Source organism: Conger conger, chromosome 12 (genome assembly GCF_963514075.1).
Source record: "Conger conger chromosome 12, fConCon1.1, whole genome shotgun sequence".
NCBI classification, from domain to species: Eukaryota; Metazoa; Chordata; class Actinopteri; order Anguilliformes; family Congridae; genus Conger; species Conger conger.
The window spans coordinates 6,205,493-6,227,150 of NC_083771.1; the positions used below are offsets into that span (position 1 = coordinate 6,205,493).

The 21,658-nt window shown below is 43.9% G+C and overlaps 1 protein-coding gene across 1 annotated transcript; it reads left to right on the plus strand.

The window, feature by feature from the left end:
• Positions 1–843: 843 nt before the first annotated feature.
• Positions 844–19,317, plus strand: fam163ba (family with sequence similarity 163 member B, genome duplicate a). The gene is made up of 3 exons (XM_061263534.1): positions 844–1,896; positions 12,751–12,866; positions 16,515–19,317. Exons 2-3 carry the CDS (start codon positions 12,774–12,776, stop codon positions 16,914–16,916), a joined length of 495 nt encoding a protein of 164 aa, XP_061119518.1. The 5' UTR covers positions 844–1,896; positions 12,751–12,773; the 3' UTR covers positions 16,917–19,317.
• Positions 19,318–21,658: the final 2,341 nt, after the last annotated feature.

Below are 21,658 nucleotides of genomic sequence, written 5' to 3' on the forward strand. Positions count from 1 at the left end.
CACAATTGGTGTACCCTCGGTATTCCTATTAGCCGCATCTCTGTAACGTGCAGAGACGTTACAGACTGTATATTGTAGGTAAACTGTGACCACCCGCTCGCGCATGGAAGTAATTCATCACTGCCTGGTTCTGACCATGAGTTCAGTGGTTCTGACACAGGCTAGTGCTGATTTTACCTGACGGTCGTTATAGAGTCAGGTACGGGCGAAAAACGGAATGTCTTACCCCCACAGCTATTCGAGCAGATGGTTTTTATAGTGTTTTATTATTTAAGCCATTGGGGGTTGAGGCTCGAAATACTCAGAGAAGGCAAAAACAAAACGTAGTTAAGGTACATATAGCTACTAGACAATGTTCCTGAATAAGCGTGGGGGAAATAAATGGTCCATTTGAATGCAACTGACGGGATACTTAAACGCAATAAATATACACCCCTGAGGCTACGTGTCTCTTACGTGGGTTAAACTTATGCCTTTTAATACCATGACAAAATAACAATGAAACCCAGTCTCTGGACAAACAGCCTCTTCAATGGAAGGTCGATTTCGTTTGTGACACAATTACAAACTCGGTTGCTCGGTAATTGCATATGTAAAATGAAATATTTAAAATTCATTTGGCTAATGTTCTCACAAAATTATAATAATTTTCGCTGTCAGTAATATCAAACCGGAGCGTCGGCTCAATGATTCAGCGACGCTGAAAATGACTGGGACTGTCAAATGATCTCCTTTCCGCGAGGAAATAAAGCGCTGACACGGTCTCCTATCGTGGGGGGGAGGGGGGGCTTCATTGCGTGTGATCAGCAGCACCAATTTCTGTGCATGGGGATCCGGGGCATCTACTAGAACAGGGCACACGGACATCGTTTGGGTCGGCCAGTGAATCGCTCTGCTCGTTTTCCAAGGATCCTTGAGGTGGGGGAATTCGGACACCCAGACAATGGTGACGGGTCTCTTTGTGATATGAATCTGCCGTGATTTTTTTTTTTTTTTTTTCACTGTTGTGGGGAGAAAGGGCTGCACGGGAGAAAGTGCACTTCGTTTCGATATGTGTGTTCATGCATGGGGACAGGTTGTTTTTCGGTCGAAAACAGTTGAGGCAATTCCTGATCATTTTTGAAAGCACTCAAAAGATGACCGCGTTGTTTTAAAAAAAAAAAATCAATAGATGACACAACACCGGAGGGGGTTTGGCACATTCTTTTGGATTTATTTGAAGCCACACTTCACCTGTTAATGATTCTAATTTTACATTAACTCGGAAGAGAATTGGTCACCTACACGTATAGAGTGGAATAGAATTGCAAGTTTCAAACCTTTGGTTTTGCAGCACCTGGCACCCCAGGAAAACATGTGAGGAAGATGTTCCTTTTTTAAACTCTCGGGCGAAGATATACCATGGAAAGGGACGCCAGAAAGCGGGGGATTGTTATATAATTTTAGTCTGGTGGGAGTTTTTTTTTTTTAAAGTTACATCCAAAACGGCATTCTCTTTCGCAAGTGTCTAGCAACGGAGGCAAATTACTGAGACAATTAAGGCGTTCCTACGTTTTTGTAAATAATAATAATAATAATAATAAATATATTAATAATAGCCTAATAATAAAAATACTTTTTGCAGTTCTAATAAACTACCGGTTGTTTTTGGAGTATTGCAAATTGATGACTTCCAAATGTCATTCAACTGAAGTTTTTGGTGAGACGGAGTAAGAAGGAACTACATCGGAGAACATCTGCTCCACGTTACTTCTCACTCGGCTGAAACTGTATCAATCACTACTGGAGGCTGCCGTTTCTGGATCACGTGCCACCTCCACATATGCCTCAGAGCTGGGCTACTACACGACAACACCACCGCAGATGCGATCTGGTACCATTCTAATATTTATAACGGTAAGACCGTTGTTTTTATTCTTTCGACGGCTGTTGTATCATTTTGACTATCGGTGACTGAAGTAGGCTACAGTCTTGAGATCAGTAGGGAAAGCTTGTGTCCCTCTTTCTTCGTTGTACTTTGATAATGAACAAGAAGAAGGGTCGCTTAAGTCCCGTCCTCCGTGGCTAATTCACCCCGTGAGTTAACCTGAAGATTTCGATCTGAATCAAGCACGTTAGAGTGGATTAATTGCATCGATTGATTCGTGCTGGAGCTTGTGTCGAGGGCCGTGTGATTGGGTCATAATTGATTACCGAAACCGTGTGTTTTAGCCCCAAAACCATGCCAAGAAGATATAAAATGTCTGTGACCTTTAATTTCTCAAATTAATGTTGTCTTCTATGTGCGTTCGAGATGTTGCTATTGTTCAGACCAGTCGTTATATGTGGGTGCTTCAGCCTCCTTCCCGGATAGGTCGGCTATCCATGGTGCTGATGGAAAGCAGTCCCGTTATCGGGCCCTTGCTACTAATTGCTTGGTGTGTGAGAGTCAGTGAACGGCTTTTCCGAAACGACGAAGCAGCAGGTTGGTCCTGCAAGCTGCGTGCTTTCCACGGAGCGTATGTGGTTGACATAGTGTGGAAGTTTCAGGGCGAACGCTCAAAAATACTTTGATGGTAGCCTAAATACTAAATACTTTGAAGTTCCTAAACCACCATGCATGTAGGCTACTACTGTAGTCCTAGGGGAAGAAAGGGTTGGACATTACAGTGTGAATTCAGTCTGAAGATAAGACAGTGTCGCCATGTCATCATGCAGATGGGACACGGTCAGGGGAGCGCGTTGTGATGTCACAGTGGAGATAGAATGTGTAGATACCTCAAACGCTTGGGGCTGTGAAGGGGCGGAGCCTGTTTTTCACGTAACTCCCGCTGACCCTCGACATTAACAATGCGTCTTCGGTGGGAGGAGGGGGTGGCGCTGTCCCTGCTGGCCGGTAATGATCGTAAAGGAGGGGGGAAGGGCACACTCTCAATATTGTTATTTCATCATTCTTTTCCTCCCCTGCTGTCCTCACGATGTATCTTCTTCGTGTCTCCCTTTGCAAGAGCTCCATCCCCGCTCTCCTCCACGCACTTCCTTGCTCCTTCTTGCTTTCTCTAAAGCTCCATTCTTGTTATTCCAACGTGCACCCTCCCCCTCATTACCGGTGTCCAGTGGATTTTATCTTTAAATAAAGCAGCCAGGGAGAACACTGTGACAAGCCCCTGTAATACAGGGAAATGGCCCATCTGTCGGGATGGGTCAAAACGTGGAATAGAGGAGGGGGAAAAATCATTCAGAATGGCTTTAAACCAACAACGGTGTTGAGTCATGCTGAACAATCGGAGCCACTGAACCAGTTCAGAGTGGTGAAAATAGCATGGACCGTTGCCTGGAAACACAGTTGCGCCTCCTTGCAGTTGAAGCACATTCCTGATACATATTGCCTGTTGACTTTTCTGGTCCTGTTATTTTTGCTGGCGTTTGACCCAGTGGTCTGTGCCTTGCCCTTTGTCCATTGCACTGTTGCCTTCCCTTCACTTCTGACCTCTCCTTCCCCGACTCACCTTACTCTCTTCTTCTCTTCTCAGTGTGATGTTTCGATTTCCTCATCCCGCTAAGAGCCCTGTCACTCACCCTGTAGACACAGTCCGAGCCCACTGCACTCTCAGAAATAAAGGCACAAAAAGTGCCTAAAATGCTTGTTGCAGGGGCATTACCCTACATATGCATAAAAATGCACCCCTAGCCAGCAATATTTAATTCATTTGTACCTTTTTCGCTTTGGAAGAAACGCTCATGTGTACCCAAAGAGAACATCACTGTACTTTCAGGGTACATTTGGGAAATTTTAGTCGAGAAGAACAAAAATATAGCTCCACTGTGACTTTGTTTTCTACAAGTGTAGACAACATCCTGCCATTTTACTCCTCTGACCACTCCCCCTGCTCTGCACCTGGTCACGTGACCCTGGGTCCGATGATTTGCAGGGACGTGGTTGCCGTGCGTCTATACCAGAGCTGCTTAGTTACCATCAAATCTTCCTGGCATGTTTCCCCATTAGAATAACCTCCAACGACAGTGGTGGCAGTCATTACTGAAATTAATACTGGGGGGCTTCAGAAATTGACATCAGTGTGTAGAAGCATGTGCCATATTATCGAGAGGTTGATTTGTTATGCACTTCAAAGAGTATTCGCACACAGACAGTGTGAAATAATTTATCTTTATCGATATCATATGTTTTATTGATGAGCTTGGATGTTGTATCGTGTATGGCCAGAGGAATATACAGCAGGAAGCTATTTTTTGTCCTGGGTGGTTTAAGTGCTGAAAAACTGCATCACTCAAAACAGCGTTGAACTAAACGCCAAATTTCATCTACAGCTGGAATGCACTTCTGATTTTGCTTTGTGGGCTAAGTAAAAAAAAAAAAAAATAATTGAAATAGCTTAGCATCAGCTGTATTAAGCTGCCCTACAGGAAGCTTTCTGTGGGGGAAATATGAGGAAGTGCCCTACAAAGAGCTTTTTATGTAACTCTTCTTGTACATATCAGTTACAGAGCCATCTGGTCCAGATACAGTGAAAGGACAAGGGGTTGTGTGGTGTGCACTCCCAGACAAAAGGTATGAAAAATGCCTATAATGGTACAAATTCTTGTCACAGGGATGGTACCTTACATAAAATTGTACCCCTTGCCAGCAATACATAATTAATTGGATACTTATTGTTACATAAAATATACTTATTTCTACCCAAATGGAACATTACTTTACTTTTAGGGTGTATGTTTGTTCCATAAAGAACAAAAATGTGTCCCCACTGTTCCTTTATTTCTCAGAGTGAAAATACTGAACTAATTGTTTGTTACAAATTGCTCAAAGACACTATGCTGTATTTCCAAAAGGAAACACAATAATAATCTAATCTATCTATTTCCTTGAATAAATAGAAAAAACAGAAACAAAATAGAGAAAATGTCAAAGATTAAATTGGGTAATAAGTCTTCTTTTTTTGTACTGCAAACTCTGCTTCGGGCAGACATCCAGTGACAGATTCAAAACAATGTTCAGCTGTAGTTACAGTCCTCATTGATCCTCTAACAGCCCTCTACACTCTTTATTAGGCATTTATTAGACTTATTTTTCAGACTTCTCCTCTGATCTCTGTCACTGACAAGGTGTTTTTGTCCAGAGAACTGCTGCTCACTGGATGGTTTTCTCTGAGAGACTGTTGTGCGTGAAAATCACAGGAGATCAGCAGTTTCTAAGATACTCAAAGCACCCTGTCTGGCACCAACAATCTTTCCACGGTCAAAGTCACTTTGAGTTCCGAACCTAATTTTGAACCAGCTGCTGTGTTCAGACCAAGAATAAATTGGTTCGGAACCTGAAAAGTTGGTTCTCAGCTGGAACCCAAAAAATAGTTGTTTTTTCCTTGCGAACCGTGATGTCATCAGTGGGCGTGTCATATTCCGCCTGCCTTGTGCATTGAGCAATGCCCTCCATTGATGATGGAGGGCGGTGGAACTTTGGTTCTGCTTAAACTGGTATGGACACGGGCTGGTTCAGCAGAAAGCACCAAGGTTCTGAGACTCCAGAACCGAACTAGAGCCAGAACCAGAACCGTGTCTGTCTGGAAGCGGTATGAGTGTATATGCAAGCTTTTAGAGTTCATACAGCTGTCCTTACACACTGTGAATCTCATAGGCTGTACAAGCTTCTCGCTTCTCCAAGCAATCTATGTGAACCCTTTGAGCTGGATAGCAGTTTGTACAAGATCTTTTAATCCTATTGTCCACAGACAGAGTATGTAAGCTTTGAATCCTAGATTGGTGGGGGGGGGGGGGGCCGACACTGGTGCCACAGTCAGCTGGTTCCCCGAGAATACCATTGTGTCTCGTGTGGCAAGAAGAGCACCTCTGCCCAGACCCAGACCCGGCGCTGGTTCTGGCTCACGGCTCTGAGCGGGGCTTTGTGCTGTTTGTAGCACGGCCGCTTTCCACTCGCACGAAAAAGCTTTGGAAATTGGCGGCCAAGAAAATCTGACGGCTCTCGCGCATAACTGTCGGTTTCGTAGAGCGGCAAGCTTTTCCATTCCTCGCCGAGTGCGCCATACCCTCTTGGGGTGGTTTTGAAATGAAGACAAGGTAAACACTTCAAAGAATCGCGCAAGAATTGGATTCCGCCTTTGTTTCGCGTCAAGTGTTCTTTGCAGAAACTAATAATAATAATTTCCTCACCCGGGGGTGTGTACATGATACCTGCCACCGGAGCTGCTGGACAGATTCATTCTCTCCAGTCCACATCCCGCACCCCAGTCTCCCCCCCTTCCCCGTTCCTCTGTCCCTGCAGTCCAGGGTGACGACCTGCCTCTATAATCAGCCAAACTGCTCCGCCACTGCTCTCCACTGTCAGATTGACGGCCCTGCATCTGAAGGCAAACCAGCGTATGCAATTATTTTTGGCATCAAGGAGCGCATTTAATTTATTCCTATTCCCTAACTATTTGCTCTTGTTCTGCAGATTCAATTTGTGCCGGCCAATGAATTAGACTGCTTTAAGTGTTGCTCTGCCAGACTTGTTGAAATGTTTTTAAACAGCAGCCATTGTTGTTGATGGGATGATAACTACTGGCTGTTCACAGGCCTGCGCCTCTGGGACCTGTGGAAAGCCCTCTGTAGAATTAAACATGACTCACTGTTGATTAAATTTTGTTCTAAGTCTCTGTTTACAACAACAAAGGTACATCTGCCGTACTGTATGTGGATAGCTGGTGACAGAAAAACTTCTTCAATGTGGCTGCATTGAGTGAAAGTTTTCTTTGGCATCTGACGCTCTGTGTTTTGCAGTGCGAAGCGTGTGGAGTGATGACGGGTTTGGGATAAAGACTATGCTCCACAGGCTGTTGTTAGCTCTGTTGTTGATGATTACCTCTGTGTTTCGCAGTGTGTGATTTGCCAGGGATTTGAGCCTGGTGGTGACTCAACCATACTGAGCTGTGTGGGTGTAATTGACCCGTTCTCAGTTGCCGTAGGAACAGTGTCGTTTTTGCCGGGGGGGTGGATTCTATCTGACCTTGTATGGAAGATGCTGGAACCTGCTGGACAATGTGTGTTCGTCACCGTCAACATTTCCCATAGAGATACCCTGCTGTGTTTGCAGGAGTCAGACTTTTGAGCTGCTTGCTTTCAGACAGGTCTGTGCGTCCTTCAGTCGCCCATTGCTCCACCTCATGGAGTGTTGCCTGACCTGGGCCTATCTCCATCACGTCCACTCCGTAATGCCGGAGATCAGCGGCTCTGATGCAGGTCTGATGGAAACTGTGGACCGGAGTGCATCGCTCACTCGGGCATCAATCCATCAGGCCTGGCTCAACGTGCATCGCTCACTCAGGCATCAATCCATCAGGCCTGGCTCAAAGTGCATCGCTCACTCAGGCATCAATCCATCAGGCCTGGCTCAACGTGCATTGCTCACTCAGGCATCAATCCATCAGGCCTGGCTCAAAGTGCATCGCTCACTCAGGCATCAATCCATCAGGCCTGGCTCAAAGTGCATCGCTCACTCAGGCATCAATCCATCAGGTCTGGCTCAATGTGCATCGCTCACTCAGGCATCAATCCATCAGGCCTGGCTCAATGTGCATCGCTCACTCAGGCATCAATCCATCAGGCCTGGCTCAATGTGCATCGCTCACTCAGGCATCAATCCATCAGGCCTGGCTCAATGTGCATCGCTCACTCAGGCATCAATCCATCAGGCCTGGCTCAAAGTGCATCGCTCACTAGGGCCTGTGTCACTCACAGACATCAGCCCGAGGTCAGAGGTCATCATTCAGCAGCCTACACTCACCGATCTGTCCTACCCATGGATCCATTTTATTAACGAGATGAAGAAAATGCCAGTCAACATGACACAGCCTTTCTGTCAGTATAGCATACATCCAGAAAAGAGCACAGGCTATATTCAGTCAGTCTGGGAGCCACTGGTAATATCACTTTACCAGTGGCTCCCAGATTTTAAAAAAGCCTGCCCCCAGAGCTCAATCCCCCCTCCCCTTCTGCCTCCTGTGGTCAGCTCTCTGTGTTAAGCAATGTAATCTGACAATTATGCAAGACTTACCTCACGTCACGTGGGAAATCGTTTTACAAACCGCTCGGAAAAATAACAGTTCGACTTTCTACCAAAATTGCACTTGTTTTTTTGAATCAGTATGGAACACAAATAGAAAGCTCCAGGATGATATGACGCTGAAAAATATGCATGGGGGCATATCTATTTCCTGGAATGGTATTATGTTAATATAACATGACATGTTGGAACCAGAGGAAAACCTGATGAGACATGACAATGACAACCTGTTATCCACTAAAACCACTGACCAATTCAATTTACTAATGAAGTGCTACTGAGACGTAGTGACAGCAACATGGCTGCCCTCCAGCTGAGGTGTCAGTGGGGGCCATTTTGTGCAGTTTTCATTCAGTTCAGTGATTCATCACCCTGTCATATCTCACCGGTCTTTGTGGTCGTCAAGGTGACATATCCCTTCTGGAAGGGGTCAGCTCCAGTAACTGACTTAGTGAAGTCTCCCCTCAGTGCCTGATAAACAGTGTCTGCTGTGGCATCAGAACCCAGGTTAGAGCTGTACTGCTCACTGCTTTAGAGGGATTCCTACCTCTACCTCTGCTGCAACAAGTAGGTTCCTGTGCCCTGTTTGACCTGGCGTTTGAGTTCTGCAAGTTTTGTGTCAGTAACAAGCACCGAATTTTAACGCAATATGCTGTAGAAAAACAGACTAAAATAAAAAAAACACAAACACACTCAAGCACACACATACACACTCGCATGCACACACACACACACACACACACACACACACACACACACACACTGGCACGCACACACATGTCCACTATATGCATTTTACTGCACACCTTTACATAAAGCACAAATTAATGGCATCAGTTGCTGCTCTTTAAATAGCCATTCTTCTGAAATGACGTGTGTTGAGATAATGGCTCGACTGTGACAGCATTATTGTTGCCTGGTGGTAAGCGTTGTAAGACTGCCACGGATGACATTTCTCCAACTAATAATAACATTGCTGCTGAGAATTATAGCATCTTCATGGTAACAACAGACGGCTAGGTCTGTCAGTAAAACACACACACACACACACACACACTCACGCGCACCTAACACTATTAGGATAGTCTGTGTGTGGGTGCATTTTTTCATTTTGCTTTGTGTAGGCATTTACAGCACATTTACTTGATCCTGTAATAATAATAAATAATATAATAATATCATAGGAATTGAATATGTTTCATTAGGTAAACATAAATGAAGAACCAAACTGAAATATACGCATACAGAAATGGATCATGTCCCATTGTGTGTGTGTGTGTGTGTGTTTATGCGTATGTGCTTGCTTGTGCTGAATGTGCATATGTGTGTCTGCATGTGTGTGAGTGTGAGTATGTGTGTGCTTGTGTGGGTACATGTGTGTGTGCGTATGCCTGTTTGTGTGTGTATGGGTGAGTGTGTGTGTGTGTATGTGTGTGTGTGTCAGGACTAAGCATGGACTCTTTTCAATGCTTAGCTGGACATCTGCTTCCTGTCACATGATCGTATCTTTGCTGGGCTGTGGGTTTATAGGAAGTGTGAGACCATTTTCCAATGGTATTGCTCAGCATGTTGAATTACCTCATTGAGATTTGTGGGGAGTCTCTTCTTCCTGCCATAGAGTAGGTGCTGTTCTGGGCGTTATTCAATTCCTGCCATGAACACACGGCCAGTATTGTCCTGTGATGCACCTGCTGAGAGACACTTCCCATGGTGCTTTGCAGCAGTCCCACAATTGCTTGACAGTATAGCAGCCAAGACCCAATAGGCTGGGATGTAGTCTCTGACCTCTATGGAAGTTTGGTTTAGGGTGCTTGTGAAGTCTTCTGCTGGCATGGTGTCAAGGAGCAAGAGCAATTCATCTGTAATCTGGAGATGTTCAAGATTGTAAAGATAGCAGTCTATGGACATGGTACTGGGGGCAAATCGTTTGATGCGTCCTTAAGATTTTGGCTATACGTTTGATGAAGGGTTCACATTTTACTGCTGTAAATATTTCACCACTGATTATTCATGTTGAGGAAAATGCAAGTCTGTATGCTTGCCTCAGGTCTGATTTTAACTGTTCTGGGCTTGAATCTAATAAAATTCTCAGTGAAAAAAGGGATGCTTGTGTCTGGAGGGGAGCTGTGAGGAAGAAGAATCAGAGATGAATCGCGCACAGATAGTGCAGACTGACATCCTGTGTCACAACTGAAAATCACTGAGAAATGCAGTCCCAGCCTCCCTCTCAGGCCCGTGGACAGTAAAGGGGTTTTGTTAGTTCCAGGCTGCTGGGAAATGCAGTGTTTTAGGCCTTTGCTTGTGGGCTTTACAGCGGACCTGCCATCCCACAACACAGGTCACAATAAACTGACCTTCTCCATTAACTTCCAGGTCAGAGGTCAACGCTTCTGTGGCTGTTCATTAGCTGGGCTGACTAATGGCCAGCTCGTTAGAGGGAGCGGTGGAGGTCACCATCAGTGCTGTGGGCTCGTATGTTGTGTGTATACAGAGCTGTTTCATGTATGCTGTGTGTATTGACAGTAGTGTACACGGATTTCAAGAAAACGGTGTGAAAGAAATGAGGGACAGGCAATTTTCTTCTGACACGTGTTTGCTCAGCCGTTGAGACTTTAGTTGATGCAGATAATTTAGAATTTTGATTTTTTAATGCAATTAATTGAGCAACACTCAAGCTCTGTTCAAATTGACAGGAAATGTGTACAGGATACCTTCTTCCTACTGGCTCAGAGAGCTTTGTAACAATAGCTGGCAGTTAGGATTTTGATCTTAAGATGGTTTTTCCTACAGCCCAGTGTCCACATCAATCCTCGGGGGCAAATGTTTTTCATTTGAAAGGAAAAAAGCAAAAGAGGGAAAAACATTTTCTATGGGTCATCCTCAAAATAAACAACAACATTCTGGCTTTTCTTGTAGAATGCTCTATGTGATATAATGCTGTGTTCCTACTGGAGAGAAGATTGTTTATTGTGCCTTTTGGTCTTCGTAAGAGTCATGTTAATGCAGTAGTACGGGTTGCAAGTTCTTATCATAAACAGAGTGATACAATTGTATCTGTAGTGATGTGTATTATTTCATATCGTGGTCCCATGGGTACTCCTATTCAGATGATAATGCGGGCCTCGGGTGGAATCCTTACTATGATTGGGTTTCTCAAACTGAAACATTTCTCAGCTGTTATGTCAGTTATCTTCTGAAGCCTATCTAGAAGATAACTGTCACATTAGAAGCCCTGTTCTCATTCCTTTTCTTTGCTCAAAGGAATCATCCCCCCTAAAAGTACAATCAATATTGTAGAGATAGAGCTCATTTAGAGACACGTTGGACAGTCATACCATTTTCCTCCTTTTAATATTTCCCGAGAGGAATGAATAATGTAATATTATATTACAACTCATTGTGTAGTGGCCTATTCATGGATTCATTTTATTGGAATGCCCTTGCTTGATCTAGGCTGCATGAGGCATACATTTATGTGTAAGATTTTGCCTATTGAATTGTCAAAGGTGGGACGGAAGTAAAGTTTTGAGGATACGTGCTTGCGTTTCATAAAGTCCACTCGTGCGTACAGGCAAAGCCGACCGGCAGGACTCCTTCGTGTTGTGATGGTGCTGTTTCTCCACGTTTTTGTCTGAGTCACTTTAATCTGCTCATGAATATTCCAGCCTTTGTGTCTGCAGTAAATAATTAACGCAACATGGATCGTTACAGCGCCATGTTTCCCAGAGAATGATCTAATTAAGTAATACCCAGGGGACGTGTGTATGGCTGTCTCTCACAGCCCTGACGGACAGGGGTTTGTGCACTGAGCTGGTGTGTGAGGGGCTACACACACACGCGTGTTTGTGTCGGAGAGAGGGAGATGGGGACGAAGAGACTGCATGTCATAGTGTGTGAGACATGGCATGTTTATGTTTGTTTGAGAAGGGAAAGTTCAAATGCATGTGTACAAATATATAATTGGTATAAGTGTCCAATAAATCTTACCCTATAGTAGAGTAGTTCTCTCCTCTGGCCAAAATAAATCCTGAATATATACTGCATAAAATGAGTCAAGTGATATACATATACTATGGTTGTCTCCTGGTTGTTTAGTTAGTGCTTCCTCTAGAGGCAAACACATGTTTCTCTGCAACAACCGTCTTGAAACTTGACATTAATAACTTACACCAATCCTTTACCACCTTTTATTTGATAGTGCTGGAATATGTTGTGCTGGATCAATCTTGTGTGGAATAACAAAAGCACAGTGCAGGTATAATAATTGCTTGCGGTAATTAGATGAGCTAATTAATGTAGCGTAAGTGTGTTCAGTCTGGCAGATATATGCCATGTCAGGGGATTTGTGTCATTGGAGAACGAGACCCCTGGGGTGCAGTGTTTTCTGTTCTTCCACAACGATCATGGTCCACTGCCTATTGTACACCCGAGCACCATAACCTGTAAGGCACAGTGGATAGCCCTGTCGCCTCGCGGCAAGAAGGTTCTGGGTTTGAATCCCGGCCTGGGCCCTATTCCTGGAGTTTGCATGTTCTCCCTGTGTCTGTGTGGGTTTCCTCCCTCAGTAGGAAGACATGCAGGTTAGGCTGCTTGGGGGGCCATTAACAGGGCGTTGCTGCAAAAGGGCACTCAGTCAACTTACCCTGTATAAATAAAGGTTAATAAAATAACTTTTTTCTTTCTTTGATCTGCAGGGTGTTGATGGAGAGGATTTCGAATGACAGCCGGTACAGTGGTCATCACAGGAGGAATTTTGGCTACAGTCATCCTACTGTGCATCATCGCAGTGCTGTGTTACTGTAGGCTGCAGGTCAGTGTCTGTCTCACTGTAGCTATCACAGCAAGTTCTACAATTAGCACATTTTTATTATATGTTTTAAGTCTATGGTCTAAGAGTGTTTGATTAAAAAAAAAAACCAGAAAATACCCCAGGGAGTTTGATGAAAGCTGACATTTACCCAACCAAACATCCGTTTCATTTTATGGAATGGTTCCAAGCAGGCAGAGAGGGTCAGCGCTTCTGTTAAATGTCAACTAGTCGTATAGATAGCGCTTTTATGCTGTCTTTCACCCTCATAACTCAGTTTGCTCTATTACCCGAGACAAATAAATACATATTGCAGAAGCACTTACAAGCAGAGAAAGAACGGCTATGTGAATCCCTCGGTGGTGTGAGTGAGGTGCTGTCCGTTGGTTCTGATTCTGCTGGGTCCGGTCAGCGTGTGTTAGCGTGTTAGCGTGTGCTTCATTTCTCACACTCATTACTCTGGATCAGATGAGTTACTAGACAGGTCACTGTCAAACCAGCGGGAAACACACACTGACTGAGCTCCCTGCCACATATTTCTCCTCTGTTTAAGCAGAGGTTATTTGTGAACATCTGCTTAATTTAGCCCTGCCTTTTTTTTATTTTTATTTAGCACCCTGACTCATACTCAAGACATGGCGCTCATTAACAAGATCAAGCCATGAATTTCTTAGTTTAATTATAACAAAACAGAATTACATTCCTCGGATGTGCCTCTGACTGTGAAGTCTTGGGATTATTGCATATTGAACAGCTGGCTGATGCCCACTACAACAAAGGTTCAGCGATACTGAGAAGAGTAAGCAATGAATACAATGAATGTTTATTCTTAGAATAATCACATTACTACTCATTATGTATGCCAACACATGATACAGACTATTTTAGTTTTTACATGCCTTTAAAAAAGGCCTATGCTTACAAACACAGCAGACAAATGCACTCTGGGATTGCTTTCTGCCTGTTATTGCTATCCAGGATTCATCACCATTTAAACCACACTTCCCCACACCAGGAACGATCAGCGCCCGTTCAGAACAATGTTCAGAGCAAGAGCCAGAAATCCCATATTGCAGTGTGCCTTTGTGTCTGTGAACAAAGCCCCCCAGCCTTCTAAAATGCAAATTACAAAAACATTAAGAAAAGCAGACAATTTTATGCAATATGGCATACAGATTTTCGGTCATTGAATCATTGAAATAAAATCTCTGTGAAGAAATCGGCCTTGAACTTACTTCAGCTGGTAGCCAGTGACGCGTATTATACCTGCACTCGTACAAAACAAGGCCAGCTGTTTGGGTAACTCAGTTCTGAAGCCAATGAGCAAACCCAGTTAGAAACTATGCCGACCGTCTCTGTAATTTAATGTACCGGCACAAAATATCATTTCCAGCCCAAATAGTTTCTATTTCTTACAGCTATGAATAAAATTCCCTGTATATACATTTCCATGTGTTGACTTGCTAAGCCAAACAATCTTGCTGTTAAATTAGAAAGAAATACATTGCCTTCTAAATTCAGTTTGTGTGTATATTTTTACCACAGGAACGATTAGCCATTATTAATTCCTCAAATATTGTAATAACATATTGAGCTCACATCTTTTACTTCATATAAATATCTTCAGACACACCCACAATATTTTGTACAAATGGTAATCCATTTCCACTTCAGAATTGAAAATTGATTGCAATGTTATTTTTTCTTTGTTTTTTATTATTTAATGAAGCTGATGCTTCTAAAACAACATCTTATCCAAATAAAGCAGTAAATACTAAAGCCTAGTTTGTGGAGGTGACAAACGGGGTCTATGGCGGTCCTTGGCAATACAATGCTACAAAGCGGGAGGGAAATGCTCTAGGTTTCATTTGAACTGCATGGATGCCTTTTTATGATGCGGCTAAATATAGTTTAAGTATCCAACTGAGTGTAACACTCATTATCCACAATCTGAGTGTTTTTTTGCACACATAACTACATGGCTGAATACAGACCATACTCTTAATTATAAGCATGCAAAGCTGCACTCTTTCATAACTCCATAGTCAAAACACTATTTGTCTGAACTTCTCTCACAAACAAGTACAATAAGAGGCATTTGCATGATTAACCACGGTAGGATTACACAGATCAACTGCCTTTGCTTCTGGGTTGCCACTGTATACAGATTGATGTGATCTGGGTCCAAAGGCAACATTCTCATCTTTGTGGTTTGTTTACTTGGCTGTGGTTATGGAGTCCATATTAGAAACGATATGGCAATCATCTGCTCAATGAGCAATGAACACATATGCGAGGCATGTCAGACCCTGGGCTCATTCCAAAGGCATATTTTTTTTTACTCCTAGCTCCACACATAGGGAGAGGCTAGAAAAAGAGCCTAGAAAAAGACAAGAAGATGGGGAACTCGAGTAAAGATGTATTAGGCAAATGGAATGTCCTCGCTCCTTCAAATGTCACACAAAATTCACATCAGTCACAGACAGGTCGATCATTTATCCGTCAGGCTTTCTGAAAAAATACTTGTGCTGTTGTTTCCTTGTGTATAAGGAAAGATTGGGAGTTCCTAACTTCTACTTCTAACTCCTAGAAGGATAATTTAACGGGTTGGAATATCCTTAAATATGGCGGACCTCAACCGATTTTTTGGACAGGAGCAAGGAAACGAAAAAAGAAAAAGCGATTGGAATGATATTTGGCTCTCTCCCTCTGTGGTTTACACTCTCTCTCTCTCCCTCTGTGGTTCACACACGCTCTCCCTCTGTGGTTCACACACTCTCTCTCTCCCTCTGTGGTTCACACTCTCTCTCTCTCCCTCTGTGGTTCACACTCTCTCTCTCTCCCTCTGTGGTTCACACACTCTCTCCCTCTGTGGTTCACACACTCTCTCCCTCTGTGGTTCACACACTCTCTCTCTCCCTCTGTGGTTCACACACTCTCTCTCTCCCTCTGTGGTTTACACTCTCTCTCTCTCCCTCTGTGGTTCACACACGCTCTCCCTCTGTGGTTCACACACTCTCTCTCTCCCTCTGTGGTTCACACTCTCTCTCTCTCCCTCTGTGGTTCACACTCTCTCTCTCTCCCTCTGTGGTTCACACACTCTCTCCCTCTGTGGTTCACACACTCTCTCCCTCTGTGGTTCACACACTCTCTCTCTCCCTCTGTGGTTCACACACTCTCTCTCTCCCTCTGTGGTTCACACACTCTCTCTCTCTCCCTCTGTGGTTCACACACACTCTCTCTCTCCCTCTGTGGTTCACACTCTCTCCCTCTGTGGTTCACACACTCTCTCTCCCTCTGTGGTTCACACACTCTCTCTCTCTCCCTCTGTGGTTCACACACTCTCTCTCTCCCTCTGTGGTTCACACACTCTCTCCCTCTGTGGTTCACACACTCTCTCTCTCCCTCTGTGGTTCACACACTCTCTCTCTCCCTCTGTGGTTCACACACTCTCTCTCTCCCTCTGTGGTTTACGCTCTCTCTCATCCCTCTGTGGTTCACACACTCTCTCTCTCCCTCTGTGGTTCACACACTCTCTCTCTCCCTCTGTGGTTCACACACACTCTCTCGCTCCCTCTGTGGTTCACACACACTCTCTCTCTCCCTCTGTGGTTCACACACTCTCTCTCTCCCCGCCCCTGTGCTGTTCAGTATTATTGCTGTAAGAAGGAGGAGTCAGAGTCGGAGGAGGAGGAGCCTGACTTCGCGGTGACGTCGCCCCTGCCGCCCGTGCACTCCAACCACAACATCGTCGCCGCGGCAGCCGGAGCCTCCGCCCCCAACGGGCCCAACCTCTTCACCCCGCCGCTGTCGCGGAAGCTGACGCGCTCGCACACCTTCTGCCCGTCCTGCACGCACTACGAGCTGCCCTTCTACCTGCAGCACCCCGAGGGCCAGCGCAACGGCGGGGACCGCGTCAGCTACCGCACCGTGCAGCAGCAGGACCTGGACCTGCCCATGGACCTGCCCAGCTTCCACAAGCTCAACCTCACCCGCTCCGCCACCATGAAGGAGATGTTCACGCGCAGCTGCAGCATCAGCACCGATGTGTAGCGCCCCCCGGGGGCATGGAGGCCCGCGCCGCTCTGGACGCGCACGGTATCGGGGGGCCCCGTGCCCGCGCTGACGCACACGCGTGTGCGCCTGCCGCCCGTGGGAGGATTTGTACAGTCATGGTTTCCCTGGTGAGTACGGAGATGCCCGGTGACAGCTGCCCTTGAGGGCGTGGCCTCAACACCCCCGACACCCCTCCCGAGGAAGAGGGAGGGGAGAGCAGGGGCAGAGTGAACAGCCATGTCACATCCGGGGATTTCGGTGTGTTTTTTACAGGAGAACGGGTCAGCCTCGGGCCTATTTAGTGGCAGCTGTTCGGTCTCCGGGTGTTTGTCTTTGCTGCTGAAAGGGTCCCGGGGGAAACGGAGAACACAGGGAGGGCGTAGGAGTCCCTTCAGCACACTCCGGCCCTTTACCTGCATCCAGGACACCGAGCCCCTCCCAGGACACGCCCTGCCAAACATTTAGGATATTCCAGTATCACGTTTATTTGTTTGTTTGTGGGAGTTGCACAAACCACAGACAGAAGTTCCTGTGTCAGAGCCAAAGCGTGTTGTGATTCTGTTGATATGTATGTTAAGGGCTTTATAGCAGTCATCAGAAAGCTCATGGGACTGTGAGATAATTATAGGGATGCCCTTTGCTTTGAGAAACTGATCAACAACAAACAACCCTCCTGTGTTTTTGACTCTTGTACATAAAGTACTAACTCTTCTGGATTGTATATTTTTTGGGATGAAGAGTGGAAATGGAGCATTGAAATATGATGTGTAGAGAGGGGAGGGGTGTGGATGATTGACACATTAGGATTATGGGCCTGACATGGTCCTCCCAAGCCAGGTACTCTTCTTTTACCCGATGATGTCATTGTCCTGCCGAGGTACAGTATTATGGACCGAGCAGGTGTCACAATTCAAGCAAGATTTGAGGTTTTATTGTTTAATAGAAATGCGTCAATTAGCCAAATACAACATCTGCAAGACTTTGTTGGCCAGGCAGGTACAAGATGCTGATGCTGATGCATCATAAGTCTTATTTTGGGTATGCTGATGGCTATTGTGAAAGAAGTCTTTTGAGAGCTTCTGTAGATACAGAGCAGTCTTATTACACTTGTTTATGTTTTTCTTTCACTGGACTTAAATGTTTGAACTTGTGTCCTCAGCACCACTTGAGTCCAGTGTTGTGTGAGTGTGCTGGGCTCTGATCTCGTACCTCAGTGTGTCCGTTTCACCTGGCAGGACTGGGAGCATTTTCCCCATACTCCAAACTCCAATCCCGACACTGGGATTATTTATTCTGAACTCAGACTACTCATTCTGCGTCAGATTGCAGTGGCTGGTCTTCAATGAGAGCCTTTGTTTATTTTCTGCAGTTCACTCAGTAAGGGACTCGCACCTGATTGGTTCACTGGTGTGAATTTCTGGAAAGTTCTGATTCGCTTCCCCTTGCTCATGGTGTCTCAGCAGTATTGTCTGTTAGTTTAAAAGCTTTTCTGAAATGTCATATTTCAATATCATTATAAAGTGCTTTCAATTTAAAAACAATATTTCCCACTATCAGATGAAAGTCATAGATCCCCTGATTGACTGATTAACTTTTTTCCTGCTGCACAATGTTGCCTAACAGTCTTCATGTGAAGTTTTTCAGAGGATATTTCTGAGGGAGTGTAGAAAGGTAAGAGTTCTGGTCCATTCCTCTCTCAACCCGTCTCCCTCTCTCCTGCCTTCATGCACTCCCTGCTTAATAATAATAATAATGTGTGAAACCGGCAAATAATCTGGATCCACAATGGCTGCAGGGCCTCTGGGAATCTGGGTGAAAATCTACTGAAACTGTCTGAGAGATGCCCTAACTGACCACACACATGCGAACACACACACACACATGCACACACACACACACACACACACACACACACACAAGCACACATACATGCACACACACACACACACACACACACACACACACACACACACACAAGCACACACCTATTCTTGGGCACACAGTGCTGTTGCTTAGGAGAGCACTGGACTTTTTTTATGCGTCTACCCAGACCAGAAGATTATTGCAGATGCATTTCCATGCCAGCAAAGAAAGCATACGAGAGACATTAACATTGTTCATATCCTTGTTATTATTAAAGAAAAGAGGTATTACCATCATTATTATTATGATTATCATTATGAAGACAGTTAATATATTGTTTGAGGTTCTCTGACGTTCTTCTTGCTGGATGTTGCTTTATTGCAGTATTTGTGTTTTCAGAACATTTGTGCTCAGATTTGAAAAGCTTTCTGTTTTCTGGTTTCCATGATATCAAATAATGCAGACATGTTACTGACGTGGTTTAAAATGTAAGATTAATTAACACAATATTGGTAATAAAATAGTGAAAATCTTTCGTGAATGTGCTCTTATACTCAGGTCAGCTCAAGTCACATTTTTTTGGATGAAAGTGATACCCTTAATTAACAATGAAATATTTGTTAATTAAGCCATGACAAATTTTATGTGTTCAAACACTACATGTGCCACGTTTTGTTTTCACAAAATTATAGTTCATATTTTAAAAGGTCTGTGATGTGAAAATGTGAAGATCAAAATTCATGAATGTGACCCGTTTTCTTTTCACATGTGAAAAAGGCTAATCTGATGTGAAGATTAATTAAAGTTAATATTTTAAATCACATGTGAAAATGCTGAATTCACATGTGAAATTGTGATTTTCCCATGTGAATAGGTACATTTAAAAAATGCTTATGCAGTTTGGCTTATACACAAACAGCAGTTCAAGTAATAATCAAGTAGTAATGAAATTATATTCTGTGCAGCAGTAGTGTGTAAAGCACATTAATATACACAACGGTTGCAAGGACGAACATTAGAAAACACCACATGAAGGTCTGCAAATGGCAACTTCTTTAAGCAACCTACTCAAGAAGAAAATATTTTTCCTCTTAAAAAAAGATCCACATCCTAGCTTAGAGCTGTCCCAGTTCTGTTCGCTTCATGAGCTGAGTTCGGGTTTGGCTCTGGGCTCAGCGCGCTGTCAGTTATCAAGGCCATGTGTCATACACAGTTCTACAGCAAATGAAGTGATGTTGAGCGGAAAGCCCCGTGAAACGAAGGATTCCTCACAGACCAAACGCAGACGTAGAGTCTGAGCAGCAGGCTGGGATGGCTGCTTGTGGCACAAGCTCCAGGTAAGAGATATTATTCACAGTCGAGATGTCTGCCTTTTTTCCGTCTCCTGTCTGCCACTGCACCGCACACCAGAGAGTACTTTCACCCGACGGCCTTACTGACGTTCCAGCCAATGGCAATGGAAACATTGTTTTTGATTTATTTGCAAACTCTTTTTATCCAGAACTTACGAGGCTAATATGGTGTGATGTGCACATATGCTACAGTTAAATGAAAAGGTGTGGATTGGCCAGGGTTACAGCAGGCATTAAGAAACTTCAACAATAAAACATTTACAAGCACTAGTCAACATGCCTTCTAACATACCTTAATTAATAACATAAATCCTAACAATGATCTTAATTGTATTCATATGATGCCAAACAATGATTCATAAGAGAGATATTAAGTCTAATCAAGGTAAGTAAGCAACTCTCAAGATTTGTCCGTGTGATTTTTTGATAACATGCCTAAATTATTATGTTATCCCATCATTTGGAAAAGAGCAGCAGTGGAAAGGAGTAGTGGTGAAAAGAGCAGCATTCAAAAGTGTTTTTAAAAAGAGGCTTTCATCGAATGTTAATGTGTAGTGAACATGAACAATTACACTCCCAGAAATATTCTGAAAGGTCTGAAAAGCGCTTAAAAAGGTATGAATGCTTTTTCACTGGGGGCAGTACCCTATAAGTCCATAGAATTGTAGCCAGCAATACCTATATAATTCATTTGTACCTTTTTTGTTTGGAGAACATACTCATTTGTACCCAAAGAGAACATTACTGTACTTTCAGGGTACATTTGGAAAATTTGATTCTTGAAGAACAATATAAACACTCAGTGAGCACTTTATTAGGCATTTATTAGACTTATTTTTTATACGTATTAAGTCTTCTGCTGCTGTAACCTATCCACTTAGATGTTTGACTTGTGTGTTCAGAGATGCTCTTCTGCGTACCACTTTTGTAATGCGTGGTTATTTGCATTAGTGTCACCTTCCTGTCAGCTTTGACCAGTCTGGCCCTTTTCCTCTGACCTTTTTCATTAACAATGCGTTTCTGCCCGCAGAACTGCTGCTCACTGGATGTTTCTAAACTATAGAGATTGTTGTTTGTGAAAAACATCTGAAGCTCTAGACCACGTCTGAACACTTTTATACATTTAGCTGCTGCCACATGATTGGCTGATTAAATATTTGTATTAACAAGCTGGTGTACATGTCTACCTAATAAAGTGCTCACTGAGTGTTAATATATATATATATATATATATATATATTCCTGCGAGTGTAGAATAAGAGTGAATTATTAATATTTCTTTGCTCTGAGTCAATGTTGTCTGATGATGTGAAATATGAGGTCTGGTTACGTCATCCTGCTGAATTGTCCATGGTCAGCTCTGTTGTTTAAGCTGAATCTTTTTTAATGCTGAAATGACATTGCCACTAAAATTATACCCAGGCTCCCTCTCTGCTCTTTCAGAAAGATAGTCCGTCCTGATTCTGCAACAGAAGGACAAGAAATCTGCTTGGCTTGAATTATTTAGACCAAAACCAGTAGAAA

What these genes read in the sequence shown, in the direction of transcription:
- fam163ba (XM_061263534.1), top strand. Translation starts at nt 12,774, where the DNA reads ATGACAGCCGGTACAGTGGTCATCACAGGAGGAATTTTGGCTACAGTC. An exon ending in TGTGTTACTGTAGGCTGCAG is followed by an intron (nt 12,867 to 16,514) that starts GTCAGTGTCTGT and finishes TGTGCTGTTCAG; the next exon opens with TATTATTGCTGTAAGAAGGA.